The sequence below is a fragment of the Pseudophryne corroboree genome, chromosome 3 (genome assembly GCF_028390025.1).
Source record: "Pseudophryne corroboree isolate aPseCor3 chromosome 3, aPseCor3.hap2, whole genome shotgun sequence".
In the NCBI taxonomy this organism is placed as follows: domain Eukaryota; kingdom Metazoa; phylum Chordata; class Amphibia; order Anura; family Myobatrachidae; genus Pseudophryne; species Pseudophryne corroboree.
This window is the reverse complement of record NC_086446.1, coordinates 176,474,417-176,492,774: the sequence shown is the minus strand read 5'-3', so window position 1 is coordinate 176,492,774 and position 18,358 is coordinate 176,474,417. Positions and strand designations below refer to the sequence as shown.

Sequence of the window (18,358 nt, the reverse complement as noted above, 5' to 3'; positions counted from 1 at the left end):
AAGGTCCCTGTGACATAGTGAAAGGCAGGGCTAAACTCCCTGTACATTCCCTGGACTCAGCTTTGTCCAACCTTTTGTGCAATAAATTCACATTTGCATTTAAAACATTCCACATATCCAACCAGTCAGGTGTCGGCGTTGCCGACGGAGACACCAAACTCATTTGCTCCACCTCCTCCCTAGAAGAGCCTTCCGCTTCAGACATGCCGACACACCACACACTCAGGGAATTCTCTATCTGGAGACAGTTCCCCCACAAGGCCCTTTGGAGAGACAGAGAGAGAGTATGCCAGCACACACCCAGCGCCAATGACCCAGGGAAAAAATTACCCAGATAGCGCTTTTATTTCTTATATATATATATAAAACTGCGCCAAATTATGTGCCCCCCCCCTTCTTTCAAACCCTCTGTCACCGTGTTCAGCAGGGAAGAGTCCAGGGAGCCAGCTTCTCAGCGGTGTGCTGTGGAGAAAATGGCGCTGGTGAGTGCTGAGGATCAAGCTCCGCCCCCTCAGCGGCGGGCTTCGGTCCCACTTGATTTCTTTTAAAACTGGCGGGGGATATTAGAATAATAAGATTTTACTTACCGATAAATCTATTTCTCGGAGTCCGTAGTGGATGCTGGGGTTCCTGAAAGGACCATGGGGAATAGCGGCTCCGCAGGAGACAGGGCACAAAAAGTAAAGCTTTTTCCGATCAGGTGGTGTGCACTGGCTCCTCCCCCTATGACCCTCCTCCAGACTCCAGTTAGGTACTGTGCCCGGACGAGCGTACACAATAAGGGAGGATTTTGAATCCCGGGTAAGACTCATACCAGCCACACCAATCACACCGTACAACTTGTGATCTAAACCCAGTTAACAGTATGATAACAGCGGAGCCTCTGAAAGATGGCTTCCTTCAACAATAACCCGAATTAGTTAACAATAACTATGTACAATTTATGCAGATAATCCGCACTTGGGATGGGCGCCCAGCATCCACTACGGACTCCGAGAAATAGATTTATCGGTAAGTAAAATCTTATTTTCTCTATCGTCCTAGTGGATGCTGGGGTTCCTGAAAGGACCATGGGGATTATACCAAAGCTCCCAAACGGGCGGGAGAGTGCGGATGACTCTGCAGCACCGAATGAGAGAACTCCAGGTCCTCCTTAGCCAGAGTATCAAATTTGTAAAATTTTACAAACGTGTTCTCCCCTGACCACGTAGCTGCTCGGCAAAGTTGTAATGCCGAGACCCCTCGGGCAGCCGCCCAAGATGAGCCCACCTTCCTTGTGGAGTGGGCCTTTACAGATTTAGGCTGTGGCAGGCCTGCCACAGAATGTGCAAGTTGGATTGTGCTACAGATCCAACGAGCAATCGTCTGCTTAGACGCAGGAGCACCCATCTTGTTGGGTGCATACAATATAAACAACGAGTCAGATTTTCTGACTCCAGCTGTCCTTGCAATATATATTTTTAATGCTCTGACAACGTCCAGTAACTTGGAGTCCTCCAAGTCACTTGTAGCCGCAGGCACTACAATAGGCTGGTTCAGATGAAATGCTGACACCACCTTAGGGAGAAAATGCGGACGAGTCCGCAGTTCTGCCCTGTCCGAATGGAAAATCAGATATGGGCTTTTGTAAGATAAAGCTGCCAATTCTGACACTCTCCTGGCAGAAGCCAGGGCTAGAAGCATGGTCACTTTCCATGTGAGATATTTCAAATCCACCTTTTTTAGTGGTTCAAACCAATGAGATTTTAGGAAGTCCAAAACCACATTGAGATCCCACGGTGCCACTGGAGGCACCACAGGAGGCTGTATATGCAGCACTCCCTTAACAAAGGTCTGGACTTCAGGGACTGAAGCCAATTCTTTTTGAAAGAAAATCGACAGGGCCGAAATTTGAACCTTAATAGATCCCAATTTGAGACCCATTGACAATCCTGATTGCAGGAAATGTAGGAATCGACCCAGTTGAAATTCCTCCGTCGGAGCACTCCGATCTTCGCACCACGCAACATATTTTCGCCAAATTCGGTGATAATGTTGCACGGTTACTTCCTTCCTTGCTTTAATCAAAGTAGGAATGACTTCTTCCGGCATGCCTTTTTCCTTTAGGATCCGGCGTTCAACCGCCATGCCGTCAAACGCAGCCGCGGTAAGTCTTGAAACAGACAGGGACCCTGCTGAAGCAAGTCCCTCCTTAGAGGTAGAGGCCACGGATCTTCCGTGATCATCTCTTGAAGTTCCGGGTACCAAGTCCTTCTTGGCCAATCCGGAACCGCTAGTATCGTTCTTACGCCTCTTTGCCGTATAATTCTCAATACTTTTGGTATGAGAGGCAGAGGAGGAAACACATACACCGACTGGTACACCCAAGGCGTTACCAGCGCGTCCACAGCTATTGCCTGCGGATCTCTTGACCTGGCGCAATACCTGTCCAGTTTTTTGTTGAGGCGAGACGCCATCATGTCCACCATTGGTCTTTCCCAACGGGTTACCAGCATGTGGAAGACTTCTGGATGAAGTCCCCACTCTCCCGGGTGAAGATCGTGTCTGCTGAGGAAGTCTGCTTCCCAGTTGTCCACTCCCGGGATGAACACTGCTGACAGTGCTATCACATGATTCTCTGCCCAGCGAAGAATCCTTGCAGCTTCTGCCATTGCACTCCTGCTTCTTGTGCCGCCCTGTCTGTTCACATGGGCGACTGCCGTGATGTTGTCCGACTGGATCAACACCGGTTTTCCCTGAAGCAGAGATTCTGCCTGGCTTAGAGCATTGTATATTGCTCTTAGTTCCAGAATGTTTATGTGAAGAGACGTTTCCAGGCTCGTCCATACTCCCTGGAAGTTTCTTCCTTGTGTGACTGCTCCCCAGCCTCTCAGGCTGGCGTCCGTGGTCACCAGGATCCAATCCTGTATGCCGAATCTGCGGCCCTCCAATAGATGAGCACTCTGCAACCACCACAGAAAAGACACCCTTGTCCTTGGAGACAGGGTTATCCGCAGGTGCATCTGAAGATGCGACCCTGACCATTTGTCCAACAGATCCCTTTGGAAAATTCTTGCGTGGAATCTGCCGAATGGAATTGCTTCGTAAGAAGCCACCATTTTTCCCAGGACTCTTGTGCATTGATGTACAGACACCTTTCCTGGTTTTAGGAGGTTCCTGACAAGCTCGGATAACTCCTTGGCTTTTTCCTCCGGGAGAAAAACCTTTTTCTGAACCGTGTCCAGAATCATCCCTAGGAACAGCAGACGAGTTGTCGGCATTAACTGGGATTTTGGAATATTCAGAATCCACCCGTGCTGTTTTAGCACTTCTTGAGACAGTGCTAATCCCATCTCTAGCTGTTCTCTGGACCTCGCCCTTATTAGGAGATCGTCCAAGTATGGGATAATTAATACGCCTTTTCTTCGAAGAAGAATCATCATCTCGGCCATTACCTTTGTAAAGATCCGAGGTGCCGTGGACAATCCGAACGGCAGCGTCTGAAACTGATAGTGACAGTTTTGTACAACGAACCTGAGGTACCCCTGGTGTGAGGGGTAAATTGGAACGTGGAGATACGCATCCTTGATGTCCAAGGATACCATAAAGTCCCCCTCTTCCAGGTTCGCTATCACTGCTCTGAGTGACTCCATTTTGAACTTGAACTTCTTTATGTACAGGTTCAAGGACTTCAGATTTAGAATAGGCCTTACCGAGCCATCCGGCTTCGGTACCACAAAAAGAGTGGAATAATACCCCTTCCCTTGTTGCAGAAGAGGTACCTTGACTATCACCTGCTGAGAGTACAGCTTGTGAATGGCTTCCAACACCGTCTCCCTTTCGGAGGGGGACGTTGGTAAAGCAGACTTCAGGAAACGGCGAGGTGGATCTGTCTCTAATTCCAACCTGTATCCCTGAGATATTATCTGCAGGATCCAGGGATCTACTTGCGAGTGAGCCCACTGCGCGCTGTAATTTTTGAGACGACCCCCCACCGTCCCCGAGTCCGCTTGAGAAGCCCCAGCGTCATGCTGAGGCTTTTGTAGAAGCCGGGGAGGGCTTCTGATCCTGGGAAGGAGCTGCGTGTTGCTGTCTCTTCCCTCGACCTTTGCCTCGTGGCAGATATGAATAGCCCTTTGCTCTCTTATTTTTAAAGGAACGAAAGGGCTGCGGTTGAAAAGTCGGTGCCTTTTTCTGTTGGGGAGTGACTTGAGGTAGAAATGTGGATTTCCCGGCTGTAGCCGTGGCCACCAAATCTGATAGACCGACTCCAAATAACTCCTCCCCTTTATACGGCAAAACTTCCATATGCCGTTTTGAATCCGCATCGCCTGTCCACTGTCGCGTCCATAAAGCTCTTCTGGCCGAAATGGACATAGCACTTACCCGTGATGCCAGTGTGCATATATCCCTCTGTGCATCACGCATATAAAGAAATGCATCCTTTATTTGTTCTAACGACAGTAAAATATTGTCCCTGTCCAGGGTATCAATATTTTCAATCAGGGACTCTGACCAAACTACCCCCGCACTGCCCATCCAGGCAGTCGCTACAGCTGGTCGTAGTATAACACCTGCATGTGTGTATATACTTTTTTGGATATTTTCCATCCTCCTATCTGATGGATCTTTAAGTGCGGCCGTCTCAGGAGAGGGTAACGCCACTTGTTTAGATAAGCGTGTTAGCGCCTTGTCCACCCTAGGAGGTGTTTCCCAGCGCTCCCTAACCTCTGGCGGGAAAGGGTATAATGCCAATAATTTCTTTGAAATTATCAGCTTTTTATCAGGGGCAACCCACGCTTCATTACACACGTCATTTAGTTCTTCTGATTCAGGAAAAACTATAGGTAGTTTTTTCATACCCCACATAATACCCTGTTTAGTGGTACCTGTAGTATCAGCTAAATGTAACGCCTCCTTCATTGCCAAAATCATATAACGTGTGGCCCTACTGGAAAATACGGTTGATTCGCCACCGTCACCACTGGAGTCATCGCCTGTGTCTGGGTCTGTGTCGACCGACTGAGGCAAAGGGCGTTTCACAGCCCCTGACGGTGTTTGAGTCGCCTGGACAGGCACTAATTGATTGTCCGGCCGTCTCATGTCGTCAAACGACTGCTTTAGCGTGTTGACACTATCCCGTAGTTCCATAAATAAAGGCATCCATTCTGGTGTCGACTCCCTAGGGGGTGACATCCTCATATTTGGCAATTGCTCCGCCTCCACACCAATATCGTCCTCATACATGTCGACACACACGTACCGACACACAGCAGACACACAGGGAATGCTCCTAATGAAGACAGGACCCACTAGCCCTTTGGGGAGACAGAGGGAGAGTTTGCCAGCACACACCAAAAGCGCTATATATATATCAGGGATAGCCTTATAATAAGTGCTCCCTTATAGCTGCTTTGTTATATCAAAATATCGCCATAAATGTGCCCCCCCCTCTCTGTTTTACCCTGTTTCTGTAGTGCAGTGCAGGGGAGAGACTTGGGAGCCGTCCTGACCAGCGGAGCTGTGAGAGGAAATGGCGCCGTGTGCTGAGGAGATAGGCCCCGCCCCTTTTCCGGCGGGCTCGTCTCCCGCTATTTAGAAAAATTAGGCAGGGGTTAAATATCTCCATATAGCCTCTAGGGCTATATGTGAGGTATTTTTAGCCTTTATAGGTACTCATTTGCCTCCCAGGGCGCCCCCCTCCCAGCGCCCTGCACCCTCAGTGACTGCCGTGTGAAGTGTGCTGAGAGGAAAATGGCGCACAGCTGCAGTGCTGTGCGCTACCTTTAGAAGACTGCAGGAGTCTTCAGCCGCCGATTCTGGACCTCTTCTGACTTCAGCATCTGCAAGGGGGCCGGCGGCGCGGCTCCGGTGACCATCCAGGCTGTACCTGTGATCGTCCCTCTGGAGCTTGATGTCCAGTAGCCAAGAAGCCAATCCATCCTGCACGCAGGTGAGTTGACTCCTTCTCCCCTCTGTCCCTCGTTGCAGTGATCCTGTTGCCAGCAGGAATCACTGTAAAATAAAAAACCTAGCTAAACTTTTTCTAAGCAGCTCTTTAGGAGAGCCACCTAGATTGCACCCTTCTCGGCCGGGCACAAAAATCTAACTGGAGTCTGGAGGAGGGTCATAGGGGGAGGAGCCAGTGCACACCACCTGATCGGAAAAAGCTTTACTTTTTGTGCCCTGTCTCCTGCGGAGCCGCTATTCCCCATGGTCCTTTCAGGAACCCCAGCATCCACTAGGACGATAGAGAAATACAGTGCCTAGCCCATATATGTCCCTTATTGCCAGAACAGTGCCTGCCGCGTGTGTGTTGTGTGGGAGCTGCGCGTTACCTCTATGAAAATCTGAAGTCTTCTGCCGCCTCTGAAGTCTTCTTTCTTCTTATACTCACCTGGCTTCTATCTTCCGACTCTGTGAGGAGGACGGCGGCGCGGCTCCGTGACGAACAGCTAGGAGAGACCTGCGTTCCGACTCCCTCTGGAGCTAATGGTGTCCAGTAGCCTAAGAAGCAGAGCCTAGCAGTTAAGTAGGTCTGCTTCTCTCTCCTCAGTCCCTCGCTGCAGGGAGCCTGTTGCCAGCAGGCTCCCTGAAAATAAAAAACCTAACAAAAATTATTTATTTTCAGGAAACTCAGGAGAGCTCCCTGTAATGCACCCAGTCTCCTCTGGGCACAGGATTTAACTGAGGTCTGGAGGAGGGGCATAGAGGGAGGAGCCAGTGCACACCCATATCTAAAGTTCTTTTTAGTGCCCATGTCTCCTGCGGAGCCCGTCTATCCCCATGGTCCTTACAGAGTCCCCAGCATCCTCTAGGACGTAAGAGAAATATACAAAAAACAAATTGCAAGCTCTTCAAGTGGGCCATTTTCCTCATATTTTATAGCTCCCGTATTTAGTTCCTACATTGTAATATATTCCTTGTATTTTACCTTTACTCGTGATAAAATGTTAAAATGCAGCATACACCGTGGTGCTGCAAAATCTAATCATGTAGACAATTGATGTTAAACAAAACAAATACTTGTGATCTTAAATAAACATGATATTAAACAAAGGAAATACATGTGATCAGGTAAACCTAATTGATCTTGTTTTTCTCATTATTTCATCAAAAGAGATTAAAGAACACATTTTATTAAAAACCTGTCTGGAGCATTAAGGACCAACATTAGAATGCATTACTAAAAACATAATACATATGGCAAGTATACAATGAAAGCAAAATAATTACACGTATTTAAGGAACCTCTGTGGCAAAGCCATGGTTTGTGAGGGGGGTAGTGCAGATAGACATAGAAGTGAGTTTAAGGAGGAAAGAGACACTGGCTATGGTTATTAGACAAGTGAAGTAGTTTTGTGTGGCAAGTGAAAGAGCCGTGTTGTAATACCAAAAGATAGGCACTTCATTTCCTACAGGGACACTCAGCATTACGTGAGCACTATTGCATGTATAAGGTCCCTTTGGGGTTTCCTAGTTAAGATGCAGATCAACAAATACTGTGTGCGGTGGCTGGAGATGAAGCACTCAAGTCAGGACAGGGTGGTTAAGAAGGAGTGAATATAAGAAGTGGATCTGTCCAGGAGAATCACCTTTTTTGTGTAGTTACTTGGGGGTTCATAAGGTAAGCTATTACTGCAAGAAAGGAAGCCACAGTGGAACAGCCAGAAGGTTGAGTTAGAAAAACTGAAGAAGTTGTAAAAGGCAAAGTCAAAGCAGTAAGTGAAAGTAGTTTAGCGGTAGCCTAGGCAATATGATTGTCAATGACAATGATATCGTCACCTAGTATGAGCGTATGTAGGTCATAGGGTAGGAAATCCATGAACAAGGTGGCTAAGTTAGTGATAAATGACTGTATCCCAGTGGTCTGGGTCCAACAATGAATTGTGTTGAAAGTAGGATGCCTGTTTTGCCAATATTATCTACGATCAAGTCAGGGAATGTGGCTGAAGGTCCCCGCAAGAGATGTAGTGTCAGAGGATTTTGTCTTCCACAGTGCACCAGAAAAGAGAAGAAACTGAGAAAGTGCAGCAGCACATTCATACCAGGCGCACGGAGACAAAATAGATGGCATATGCGCAGTAGCACTGCTGAGGGGGCAAAGAAAGAAGTAATGTGATCGAATAAAGATACTTATTGCTGCGAATTGTGCCAATAAGGAATCTTTTCGGGTGCTGGCCGCAGATGGTAATAAATAGAGGCCGAAAAGTTTTAACGGTTAGGGGGGAATTCAATTAGCCACAGTAAATTACTGCAGCTAATTGATGCCCGGGGGTTATTCAATTAGCACCAAAACAGGCAGCAGTTTCACCTGTCCAGAGGCAGGAGAAAAAAAATCCTGATAACTGGCCTGTTTTGCGTCCGCGAAAACACATGGATCCGGGATCTTATCCCGGTTGCTGTGTTTTTTGGACATAAAACGGGTCAGGTTTCACACGCAATAAACGGGACTCAATTGAATTGCCAGATTACACCATCATGATCAGTGGACAGTACTTTGAGGATGACTGAAGTTTCAAAATGCACAAAAGAAGAAATAATTAATAAATAATTATTTCCTGTTTCTTTAGGGTACCCCCTCTTATACACACTGTGATGTTACTCTGCTGCTTCTGGCACACATTCAGGAATATTTAGCTGAAGGCCCTGCAAGGGGGGCCGCTAAGGGGGCTTGTGATCAAGGACAGCAGTCAGCAATGACTGCAGTAAATCACATATCAAATGGGTGGAGAGGGATCTGTCAGCAGCCTCCTGACAGCTGGCTCCCGAAGGCCAATGCTTCACCTAAATCTGGGAGTTACACCACCGGATGTGTATCAGGTTGGAAACATATGTGGACAATTTTCTTATGTGCCGAGATTTTATTTTTTTTTTAAATGACCTGGCCTCAATTAAAATGTTACAAATGTTATGCTACTTTTCTAGACCATACAATCAAGTAATCATAAAAGTAAAATTTACCTGGAATGGTTCCAAGCAAGATTTCTGGCTGCCCAAACTGCGCCTTCTCACCGGCGTAGATAATGTCACACATCATGGCCAGCTCACATCCTCCTCCAAGCTAGATATGAGCATACATAAACCATTGCCAATCCTTATTTAGAATACACCATCTGACCATTCAACGTTATACCACATTTATTATAAAATAAACTTTCTTTAATAATCAATGTTTTTATGTGCCACATGCAAAACTCCCTTATGTGCTTGGTGTCCCAGAAGCTACAGAATGAGCAGATCATTATAATTAAATTACATGAATTGTGTGACTCGTTATACCCAGTCATCCTTATATTATATATATATATATATATATATATATATATATATATATCTCCCCACAATTTCATTATACTATTAGTGGAATGTGGGTATAGTATTTTGTTGAGATAGGACAGTGGGGCAGATGTATTAAGCCTGGAGGAGTGTTAAAGTAGTGATAAGTGAAAGCTGATAATGTACTAGCCAATCAGCTCCTGTCATTTTTCAAAACAGTAATGATTGGCTTGTGCTTTATCACCTTCCATCACTGCTTTATCACTACTCCAGGCTTAATACATCTGCACCACTGAGTGAGTGATGAGCAAGTCCTGCAGGTGATCACTTACTGCATAACCATTAACAGCTGCAATAACAGGCTTCTTCGCGGTGGACACGCGATTCCAGTGAGACAGGAAGCTTCCCCCATAACACTCCTGGAAGGTCCGGTTTTGCATCTCTTTGATGTCAGCCCCAGCTACCAGAAATAAAAGAATTCAATTGTTTAAAGGAAAAATAAGAATTTACTCACCGGTAATTCTATTTCTCGTAGTCCGTAGTGGATGCTGGGAACTCCGTAAGGACCATGGGGAATAGACGGGCTCCGCAGGAGACTGGGCACTCTTAAAAGAAAGATTAGGTACTATATCTGGTGTGCACTGGCTCCTCCCTCTATGCCCCTCCTCCAGACCTCAGTTAGGGAAACGGTGCCCGGAAGAGCTGACATTACAAGGAAAGGATTTGGAATCCAGGGTAAGACTCATACCAGCCACACCAATCACACTGTACAAATCGTGATAACCATACCCAGTTAACAGTATGAACAACAACTGAGCCTCAGTAACAGATGGCTCATAACAATAACCCTTTAGTTAAGCAATAACTATATACATGTATTGCAGAGAGTCCGCACTTGGGACGGGCGCCCAGCATCCACTACGGACTACGAGAAATAGAATTACCGGTGAGTAAATTCTTATTTTCTCTGACGTCCTAGTGGATGCTGGGAACTCCGTAAGGACCATGGGGATTATACCAAAGCTCCCAAACGGGCGGGAGAGTGCGGATGACTCTGCAGCACCGAATGAGCAAAGGCAAGGTCCTCCTCAGCCAGGGTATCAAACTTGTAGAACTTCGCAAATGTGTTTGAACCCGACCAAGTAGCAGCTCGGCAAAGCTGTAAAGCCGAGACCCCTCGGGCAGCCGCCCAAGAAGAGCCCACCTTCCTTGTGGAATGGGCTTTTACTGATTTAGGATGCGGCAATCCTGCAGCAGAATGAGCTTGCTGAATCGTGTTACAGATCCAGCGCGCAATAGTCTGCTTTGAAGCAGGAGCACCCAGCTTGTTGGGCGCATGCAGGATAAACAGCGAGTCAGTTTTCCTGACTCCAGCCGTCCTGGCTACATAGATCTTCAAAGCCCTGACTACATCTAGTAACTTGGAGTCCTCCAAGTCCCTAGTAGCCGCAGGCACCACAATAGGTTGGTTCAAATGAAACGCTGATACCACCTTAGGGAGAAATTGGGGACGAGTCCTCAATTCTGCCCTGTCCATATGGAAGATCAGATAAGGGCTTTTACACGACAAAGCCGCCAATTCTGATTCTGACACACGCCTAGCCGAAGCTAAGGCCAATAGCATGACCACTTTCCACGTGAGATATTTTAGCTCCACGGTCTTAAGTGGCTCAAACCAGTGGGATTTCAGGAAATCCAACACAACGTTAAGATCCCAAGGTGCCACTGGAGGCACAAAAGGGGGCTGAATATGCAGCACTCCCTTAACAAACGTCTGAACTTCAGGCAGTGAAGCCAGTCCTTTTTGAAAGAAAATAGATAGGGCCGAAATCTGGACCTTTATGGATCCTAATTTTAGGCCCATAGTCACTCCTGACTGTAGGAAGTGCAGGAATCGACCCAGCTGGAATTCCTCTGTAGCGGCCTTCCTGGCCTCACACCAAGCAACATATTTTCGCCATATACGGCGATAATGTTGTGCTGTCACGTCTTTCCTAGCCTTTATCAGCGTAGGAATCACTTCATCTGGAATGCCCTTTTCCGTTAGGATCCGGCGTTCAACCGTCATGCCGTCAAACGCAGCCGCGGTAAGTCTTGGAACAGTCAGGGCCCCTGCTGTAACAGGTCCTGTCTGAGAGGCAGAGGTCATGGGTCCTCTGAGATCATTTCTTGTAGTTCTGGGTACCAAGTTCTTCTTGGCCAATCCGGAACGATGAGTATAGTTCTTACTCCTCTCTTTCTTACAATCCTCAGTACCTTGGGTATGAGAGGAAGAGGAGGGAACACATAAACCGACTGGTACACCCACGGTGTCACTAGTGCGTCCACAGCTATCGCCTGAGGGTCTCTTGACCTGGCGCAATATTTTTTTTAGCTTTTTGTTGAGGCGGGACGCCATCATGTCTACCTGTGGCCGTTCCCAACGATTTACAATCAGCGTGAAGACTTCTGGATGAAGTCCCCACTCTCCCGGGTGGAGGTCGTGCCTGCTGAGGAAGTCTGCTTCCCAGTTGTCCACTCCCGGAATGAACACTGCTGACAGTGCTAGCACGTGATTCTCCGCCCATCGAAGAATCCTTGTGGCTTCTGCCATCGCCATCCTGCTTCTTGTGCCGCCCTGTCGGTTTACATGGGCGACCGCCGTGATGTTGTCTGACTGAATCAGCACCAGTTGTGAAGATGCGATCCAGACCACTTGTCTAACAGATCCCACTGAAAGATCCTTGCATGGAACCTGCCGAAGGGAATTGCTTCGTAAGAAGCTACCATCTTTCCCAGGACTCGCGTGCAGTGATGCACCGACACCTGTTTTGGTTTCAGGAGGTCCCTGACCAGAGATGACAATTCCTGGGCCTTCTCCACCGGGAGAAACATCTTCTTCTGTTCTGTGTCCAGAATCATGCCCAAGAACAGCAGACGCGTCGCAGGAATCAGCTGCGACTTTGGGATATTCAGAATCCAGCCGTGCTGTTGCAGCACTTCCCGAGATAGTGCTACGTTGACTAACAACTGCTCCTTGGACCTCGCCTTTATAAGGAGATCGTCCAAGTACGGGATAATTATAACTCCCTTCTTCCGAAGGAGTATCATCATTTCGGCCATTACCTTGGTAAATACCCTCGGTGCCGTGGACAGACCAAACGGCAACGTCTGGAATTGGTAATGACAGTCCTGTACCACAAACCTGAGGTACTCCTGGTGAGGTGGGTAAATGGGGACATGCAGATAAGCGTCCTTGATGTCCAGCGACACCATAAAATCCCCCTCTTCCAGGCTTGCAATAACCGCCCTGAGCGATTCCATTTTGAACTTGAACTTCCTTACATAAGTGTTCAAGGATTTTAAATTTAGAATGGGTCTCACCGAACCGTCTGGTTTCGGTACCACAAACATTGTGGAATAGTAACCCCGTCCCTGTTGAAGGAGGGGAACCTTGATTATCACCTGCTGAAGGTACAGCTTGTGAATAGCCGCCAGCACTACTTCCCTTTCCCTGGGAGCCGCTGGCAAGGCTGATTTGAGGTAACGGCGAGGGGGAGTCGCCTCGAACTCCAGCATGTATCCCTGAGATACCACTTGTAGAACCCAGAGATCCACCTGTGAGCGAACCCACTGGTCGCTGAAGTTCCGGAGACGCGCCCCCACCGCACCTGGCTCCACCTGTGGAGCCCCAGCGTCATGCGGTGGACTTAGTGGAAGCAGGGGAGGATTTTTGTTCCTGGGAACTGGCTGTCTGGTGCAGCTTTTTTCCTCTACCCTGCCTCTGGGCAGAAAGGACGCGCCTCTGACCCGCTTGCCTTTCTGAGGCCGAAAGGACTGTACTTGATAATACGGTGCTTTCTTAGGCTGTGAGGGAACCTTAGGTAAAAAAGTCGACTTCCCAGCTGTTGCTGTGGATACGAGGTCCGAGAGACCGTCCCCAAACAATTCCTCACCCTTATAAGGCAAAACCTCCATGTGCCTTTTAGAATCAGCATCACCTGTCCACTGCAGAGTCCATAATACTCTCCTGGCAGAAATTGACATTGCATTAATTCTAGATGCCAGCCGGCAAATGTCCCTCTGTGCATCCCTCATATACAAGACGACGTCCTTTATATGCTCTATGGTTAGCAAAATAGCATCCCTGTCGAGGGTATCAATGTTGTCTGACAGGGTATCAGACCATGCTGCTGCAGCACTACACATCCATGCTGAAGCAATAGCAGGTCTCAGTATAGTACCTGAGTGTGTATATACAGACTTCAGGATAGCCTCCTGCTTTCTATCTGCAGGCTCCTTTAGGGCGGATGTATCCTGAGACGGTAGTGCCACCCTTTTAGATAATTGTGTGAGCGCCTTGTCCACCCTAGGGGATGTCTCCCAGCGTAACCTATCCGTTGTCAGACTCCGTGTCGACATCTGTGTCTGCCATCTGAGCTAGCGGGCGTTTTTGAGCCCCTGATGGCCTCTGAGACGCCTGGGCAGGCGCGGGCTGAGATGCCGGCTGTCCCAAGGCTGTTACGTCATCGAACCTTTTATGTAAAGAGTTGACACTGTCGGTTAATACCTTCCACATATCCATCCACTCCGGTGTCGGCCCCGTAGGGGGCGACATCACACTTATCGGCTCCTGCTCCGCCTCCACGTAGCCCTCCTCATCAAACATGTCGACACAGCCGTACCGACACACCGCACACACACAGGGAATGCTCTGACTGAGGACAGGACCCCACAAAGTCCTTTGGGGAGACAGAGAGAGAGTATGTCAGCACACACCACAGCGCTATATAACACAGGGATTTTCACTATACGGAGTGATTTTTCCCAATAGCTGCTTATTAATACAAATTGCGCCTAAATTTATGTGCCCCCCTCTCTTTTTTACTCTTGTTGTACTGGATACTACAGGGGAGAGCCTGGGGAGCGTCCTTCCAGCGGAGCTGGAAAGAGAAAATGGCGCTGGCTGTGCTGAGGAAGATAGCCCCGCCCCCTCAGCGGCGGGCTTCTCCCACTTTTTATAATGTTAATGGCGGGGTTTTTTGCACATATACAGTGTTATACACTGTATTATGTGCTATTTGTGCCAAAAAGGTAAACCAATTGCTGTCCAGGGCGCGCCCCCCCCCCCCCCCCCCCCAGCGCCCTGCACCCAACAGTGACCGGAGTGTGTGGTGTGCTATGGGAGCAATGGCGCACAGCTGCAGTGCTGTGCGCTACCTTAATGAAGACAGGAGTCTTCAGCCGCCGTTTTTCATCTTTGCAAGGGGGACGGCGGCGCGGCTCCGGGAACGGACGATCGAGGTCGGGCCCTGTGTTCGATCCCTCTGGAGCTAATGGTGTCCAGTAGCCTTAGAAGCACAAGCTAGCTGCAAGCAGGTAGGTTTGCTTCTCTCCCCTCAGTCCCTCGTAGCAGTGAGTCTGTTGCCAGCAGATCTCACTGAAAATAAAAAACCTAACAAAAACTTTCTTTTCTAGTGAGCTCAGGAGAGCCCACTAGGTGCATCCAGCTCTGGCCGGGCACAGATTCTAACTGAGGTCTGGAGGAGGGGCATAGAGGGAGGAGCCAGTGCACATCAGATATAGTACCTAATCTTTCTTTTAAGAGTGCCCAGTCTCCTGCGGAGCCCGTCTATTCCCCATGGTCCTTACGGAGTTCCCAGCATCCACTAGAACGTCAGAGAAATATTATAGACTTAGATTAGGATAAATAATCTTTTCTTATTGATCAGGCCTCTTCAAAGTAAGGGTCACAAACTTTTCTTGGAGGGCGGCACTGGGAAATTGGGTTTTTTACTTAAGTTTTATATATGTAGAAATTAATACAAGAGGAACATCTATGCAGTTATGCCATACCTCTCAATGGTGTTAATAATCCCCATGTGCATGGAGATGTGTGCGCCATACTAAAATGTGGTCATGGCCATGCCAGATATGGCGACACAATACATAAGGGACATGCAACGTCCTTTCCATGTAATACAGGGCTCGACACATTTTTAGAAAACCTAGGAGCCAGCTTAAAAGCTTAGGAGCCACACTATCGTCCACAGCCATAATATATGAAAACTTCTATAGAACAGCACTCATGCCCCTTCAATTCTCCTCAGGCTTCCCCACATGCCATCAAATCCCAATACATTCTCGTCTCCAGTGCCCAATTCATAGTATGCCCCTATTATATGGTATGCCAAACCAGTGCCCCAATACATAGTATGCCACAGCACAGTGCCCCCAATACATAGTGTCGAAGTAAAAAAAAATTATATAAAGAGAACATAAAAACTACACACATTATGAGTCGCTATACTTGCAAATGCGCGCAGCGAGCACAGCAATGTATGGTAACACACGCATTTACACGGACATGCCACAGAGATGGATTCGACACTTATCTCATACAGTACATAATTATAATAATATCAAGCGCCAGACATCATGGTGGTTTAAAATTATCTAATGAATTAATGTCATGAATGTGTATTATTTGAACGAAACAAGATAGACCTGTCATGTTTACTATTGAGGCAACCAGATTGATGTGTAGATTCATTTGATGCTTGTTGTGAAGTTGTGTGACATTGCAGCGGATAGTTATGATTACATGTATAAAAGCTAAAATCACTTTTATTAGAACAATAGATATTCCAGGCAGGTGGTGGACAGGAAACTCAGGCTAGCCCCTTTGGACGTCCCCAAGGCTGAACCTGATCAGCATATACAAAGGAACTGGTGACTCATCGTGAATCCCTCCCCCAGAAACTAGATAACACATTGATCACACAGGAAGGTAGTTCCTGTTTTGGTCTCAGAGTTGCTGTAAGGTCTGAGACGATGATGGAGTTATTGCCAGCTCAGTTCCTGTTTTGGTCTCAGCGCAAGATGGAGTCCCGGCATGATTTTACAGAGAGACATAAGCATTGAGGGAATGGTATTGTATCGCTGGCCTGTAACTGTATGTAATTGTATGTTTTAACTGCTTACTGTGTGAGTGTAACCATAGGTATACTGTACTTTGTAATATATATTGAATCCATATCCTTTTTAATAACAAATATATACATCAATGAGCTTTGGAACTCAGATAATGTGTGGGTGTATTGTTTTCTCTTATGGGATACAGTGTTTTGCGATGTACAGCGCACTTTTATCGTATATGGTAATAAGATGCGCCTGGCGTCTGCAATATATATTAGAGCGGGCATTTTAAATATTTGTGAGAAATCAATTTGGCATTCTTAGATGAGGGCTCTTACGGGATATCAGGGTCTTAATGATGCACTGTACATTACAAACGCGGCTGTAATTGACCGGCTCCAATGGACGCATTGCGAAGCTGATGAAAATAACATCCACGTTAATGTATTGTTGTGTTATCAGTAAGCCAATGATATGAAATTTCAAGGGACAATGCGTTTCTCAGAATATTTAAGATGCTAAAATGTATTTTTATTGTTGCAAAACAAGGTTCAAATAAGTCCTATTGTGTTTGATTCAGATTGGATTGTTTATCTGTTTAAGTAGGTTTAAAAGTATATTTAAAAGTTGCTGCATAGCCTTGATATAGTTTTTATCTCAGGCCTAAAATAACTTCTGGTGCTTTTATGATGTGTGATTTCTTTGTGACAAAGGAAGCCGCATGGTCTGTCCTCCATTTTGGACTAACCACATGGCCTGTCCACCATTTTGTGTAACCCTCATGGATATGGAAGGGGGAGGTGCAGCGGCCATTTTGGGAAGGTCATTTTCTAAATGGCTGATTTTCACTGCTCAGAATAATCAGCTTTCCTTGGTCACATCAAACACCATTTATGAGTTACCAATGCATTTATTTAACCCATGCCATAGTCAATTACAAATAGTTACAGCTGGGCCTAGTGAGAGTTAAGAGATGAATACTTGATGTAAGAATTACACTCAGATATAAAAGGGAAAAAAATAAAGTTTTTTTTCTTTTACCTCTAGGATTTAGTTAAAATCTGCTTGCTAGTTTAGGATAGCCATTGAAATGTTAATTAACCTGTCCCACTAACCTCTTGAACAGGCATATGAACCTCTGTTGATATGCAAATTAGAAGCACTGAATGGGTAAATGAGTCTCATAGGAGACCAGTGAATGGTACATATATATAATATTATTATAATTATGTGTATATTTATATCAGTGTATGTTCTGCAGGATAGCTACCCAATCTGAATCATATCATTTAAATTATTGATTATTGCTAGATTCATTATAGATCTGTGTGAAATAGGATACATTTGTTGCTATATAGTTAAAACTGAAATAACAATATTTTAAGGAAGTAAGCGTAAAGACACAAACGCAGGTCTGCATAAAAGTTTATACAGAACAAGTTGTGTCTAGTGGGCAATAGTAATTAGTATTGTTCACATTTATACTTCGAGCTGTGTGATTTGTTTTATTGCGGACGCAGGGTTTTGTACACGTGTCTCGGACAAAGTAAAGGACTGCACATGCAGTGTAAGAGACACGCACGGTCGCGTGTTTGCGTAAAGTGCGTAAGAATGCGGGCGCTGAGAACAAATCATACAATAGTGTCGTTTAGTTCAAAGGTGGGATAGTAGACATTTAATACAATAGCACATAACTATCAGATTTCAAAAGCAGGTTACTCTAAATTTAGTTTAAAAACTGTATTGCCTCTGTGCTAAAGCTGCCTATCTGAATGAATCCAAATTTTCTGTACAGAAAAACCAAAGTGTATTTGAGTGAGTGAAAGCGGACAGAGTGGAACTGAACCCAGAAACTGAAGTGGTCTGAAGTGGTAACACCGGGTTAGTAGAGGCCCGGCGGCGTAGGGTTCGCTACCTTGCGTGATTAGAACTGATGTGGTCTGAAGTGGTCTTAGTGATCCCATACACTGAAGTGGTCTGAAGTGGTCTAGGCTAGGTGGTCTACAGCAATCGTAGGGCATATATAGGCCAACTAGTATCTATAGGCTGTGCTATTGCAACGCATGTCCGTGTGTTCTGCACAGCACAACGTGATACCATTGTGTCATATGCGCTGTGGGAGAGCATACGCAGACGTGATTGCATAGACAAAAGGGGTTTTTCTTTGACAACGTCGGGAAATCTCCCTGGTGGGCTTCACTGG

At 46.6% G+C, this 18,358-nt stretch overlaps 1 protein-coding gene across 1 annotated transcript in view; it reads right to left on the bottom strand.

Moving 5' to 3' along the window:
• ECHS1 (enoyl-CoA hydratase, short chain 1) overlaps window positions 1-18,358 on the bottom strand; it is a 120,080-nt gene that overhangs the window by 43,435 nt on the left and 58,287 nt on the right. Inside the window, exons 3-4 of the mRNA XM_063958624.1 lie at window positions 9,591-9,718; window positions 8,944-9,043 (exon numbers count right to left, since the gene is read on the bottom strand). Coding sequence (XP_063814694.1) covers window positions 8,944-9,043; window positions 9,591-9,718 — 228 coding nt within the window. The remainder of the gene's footprint in view (window positions 1-8,943; window positions 9,044-9,590; window positions 9,719-18,358) is intronic.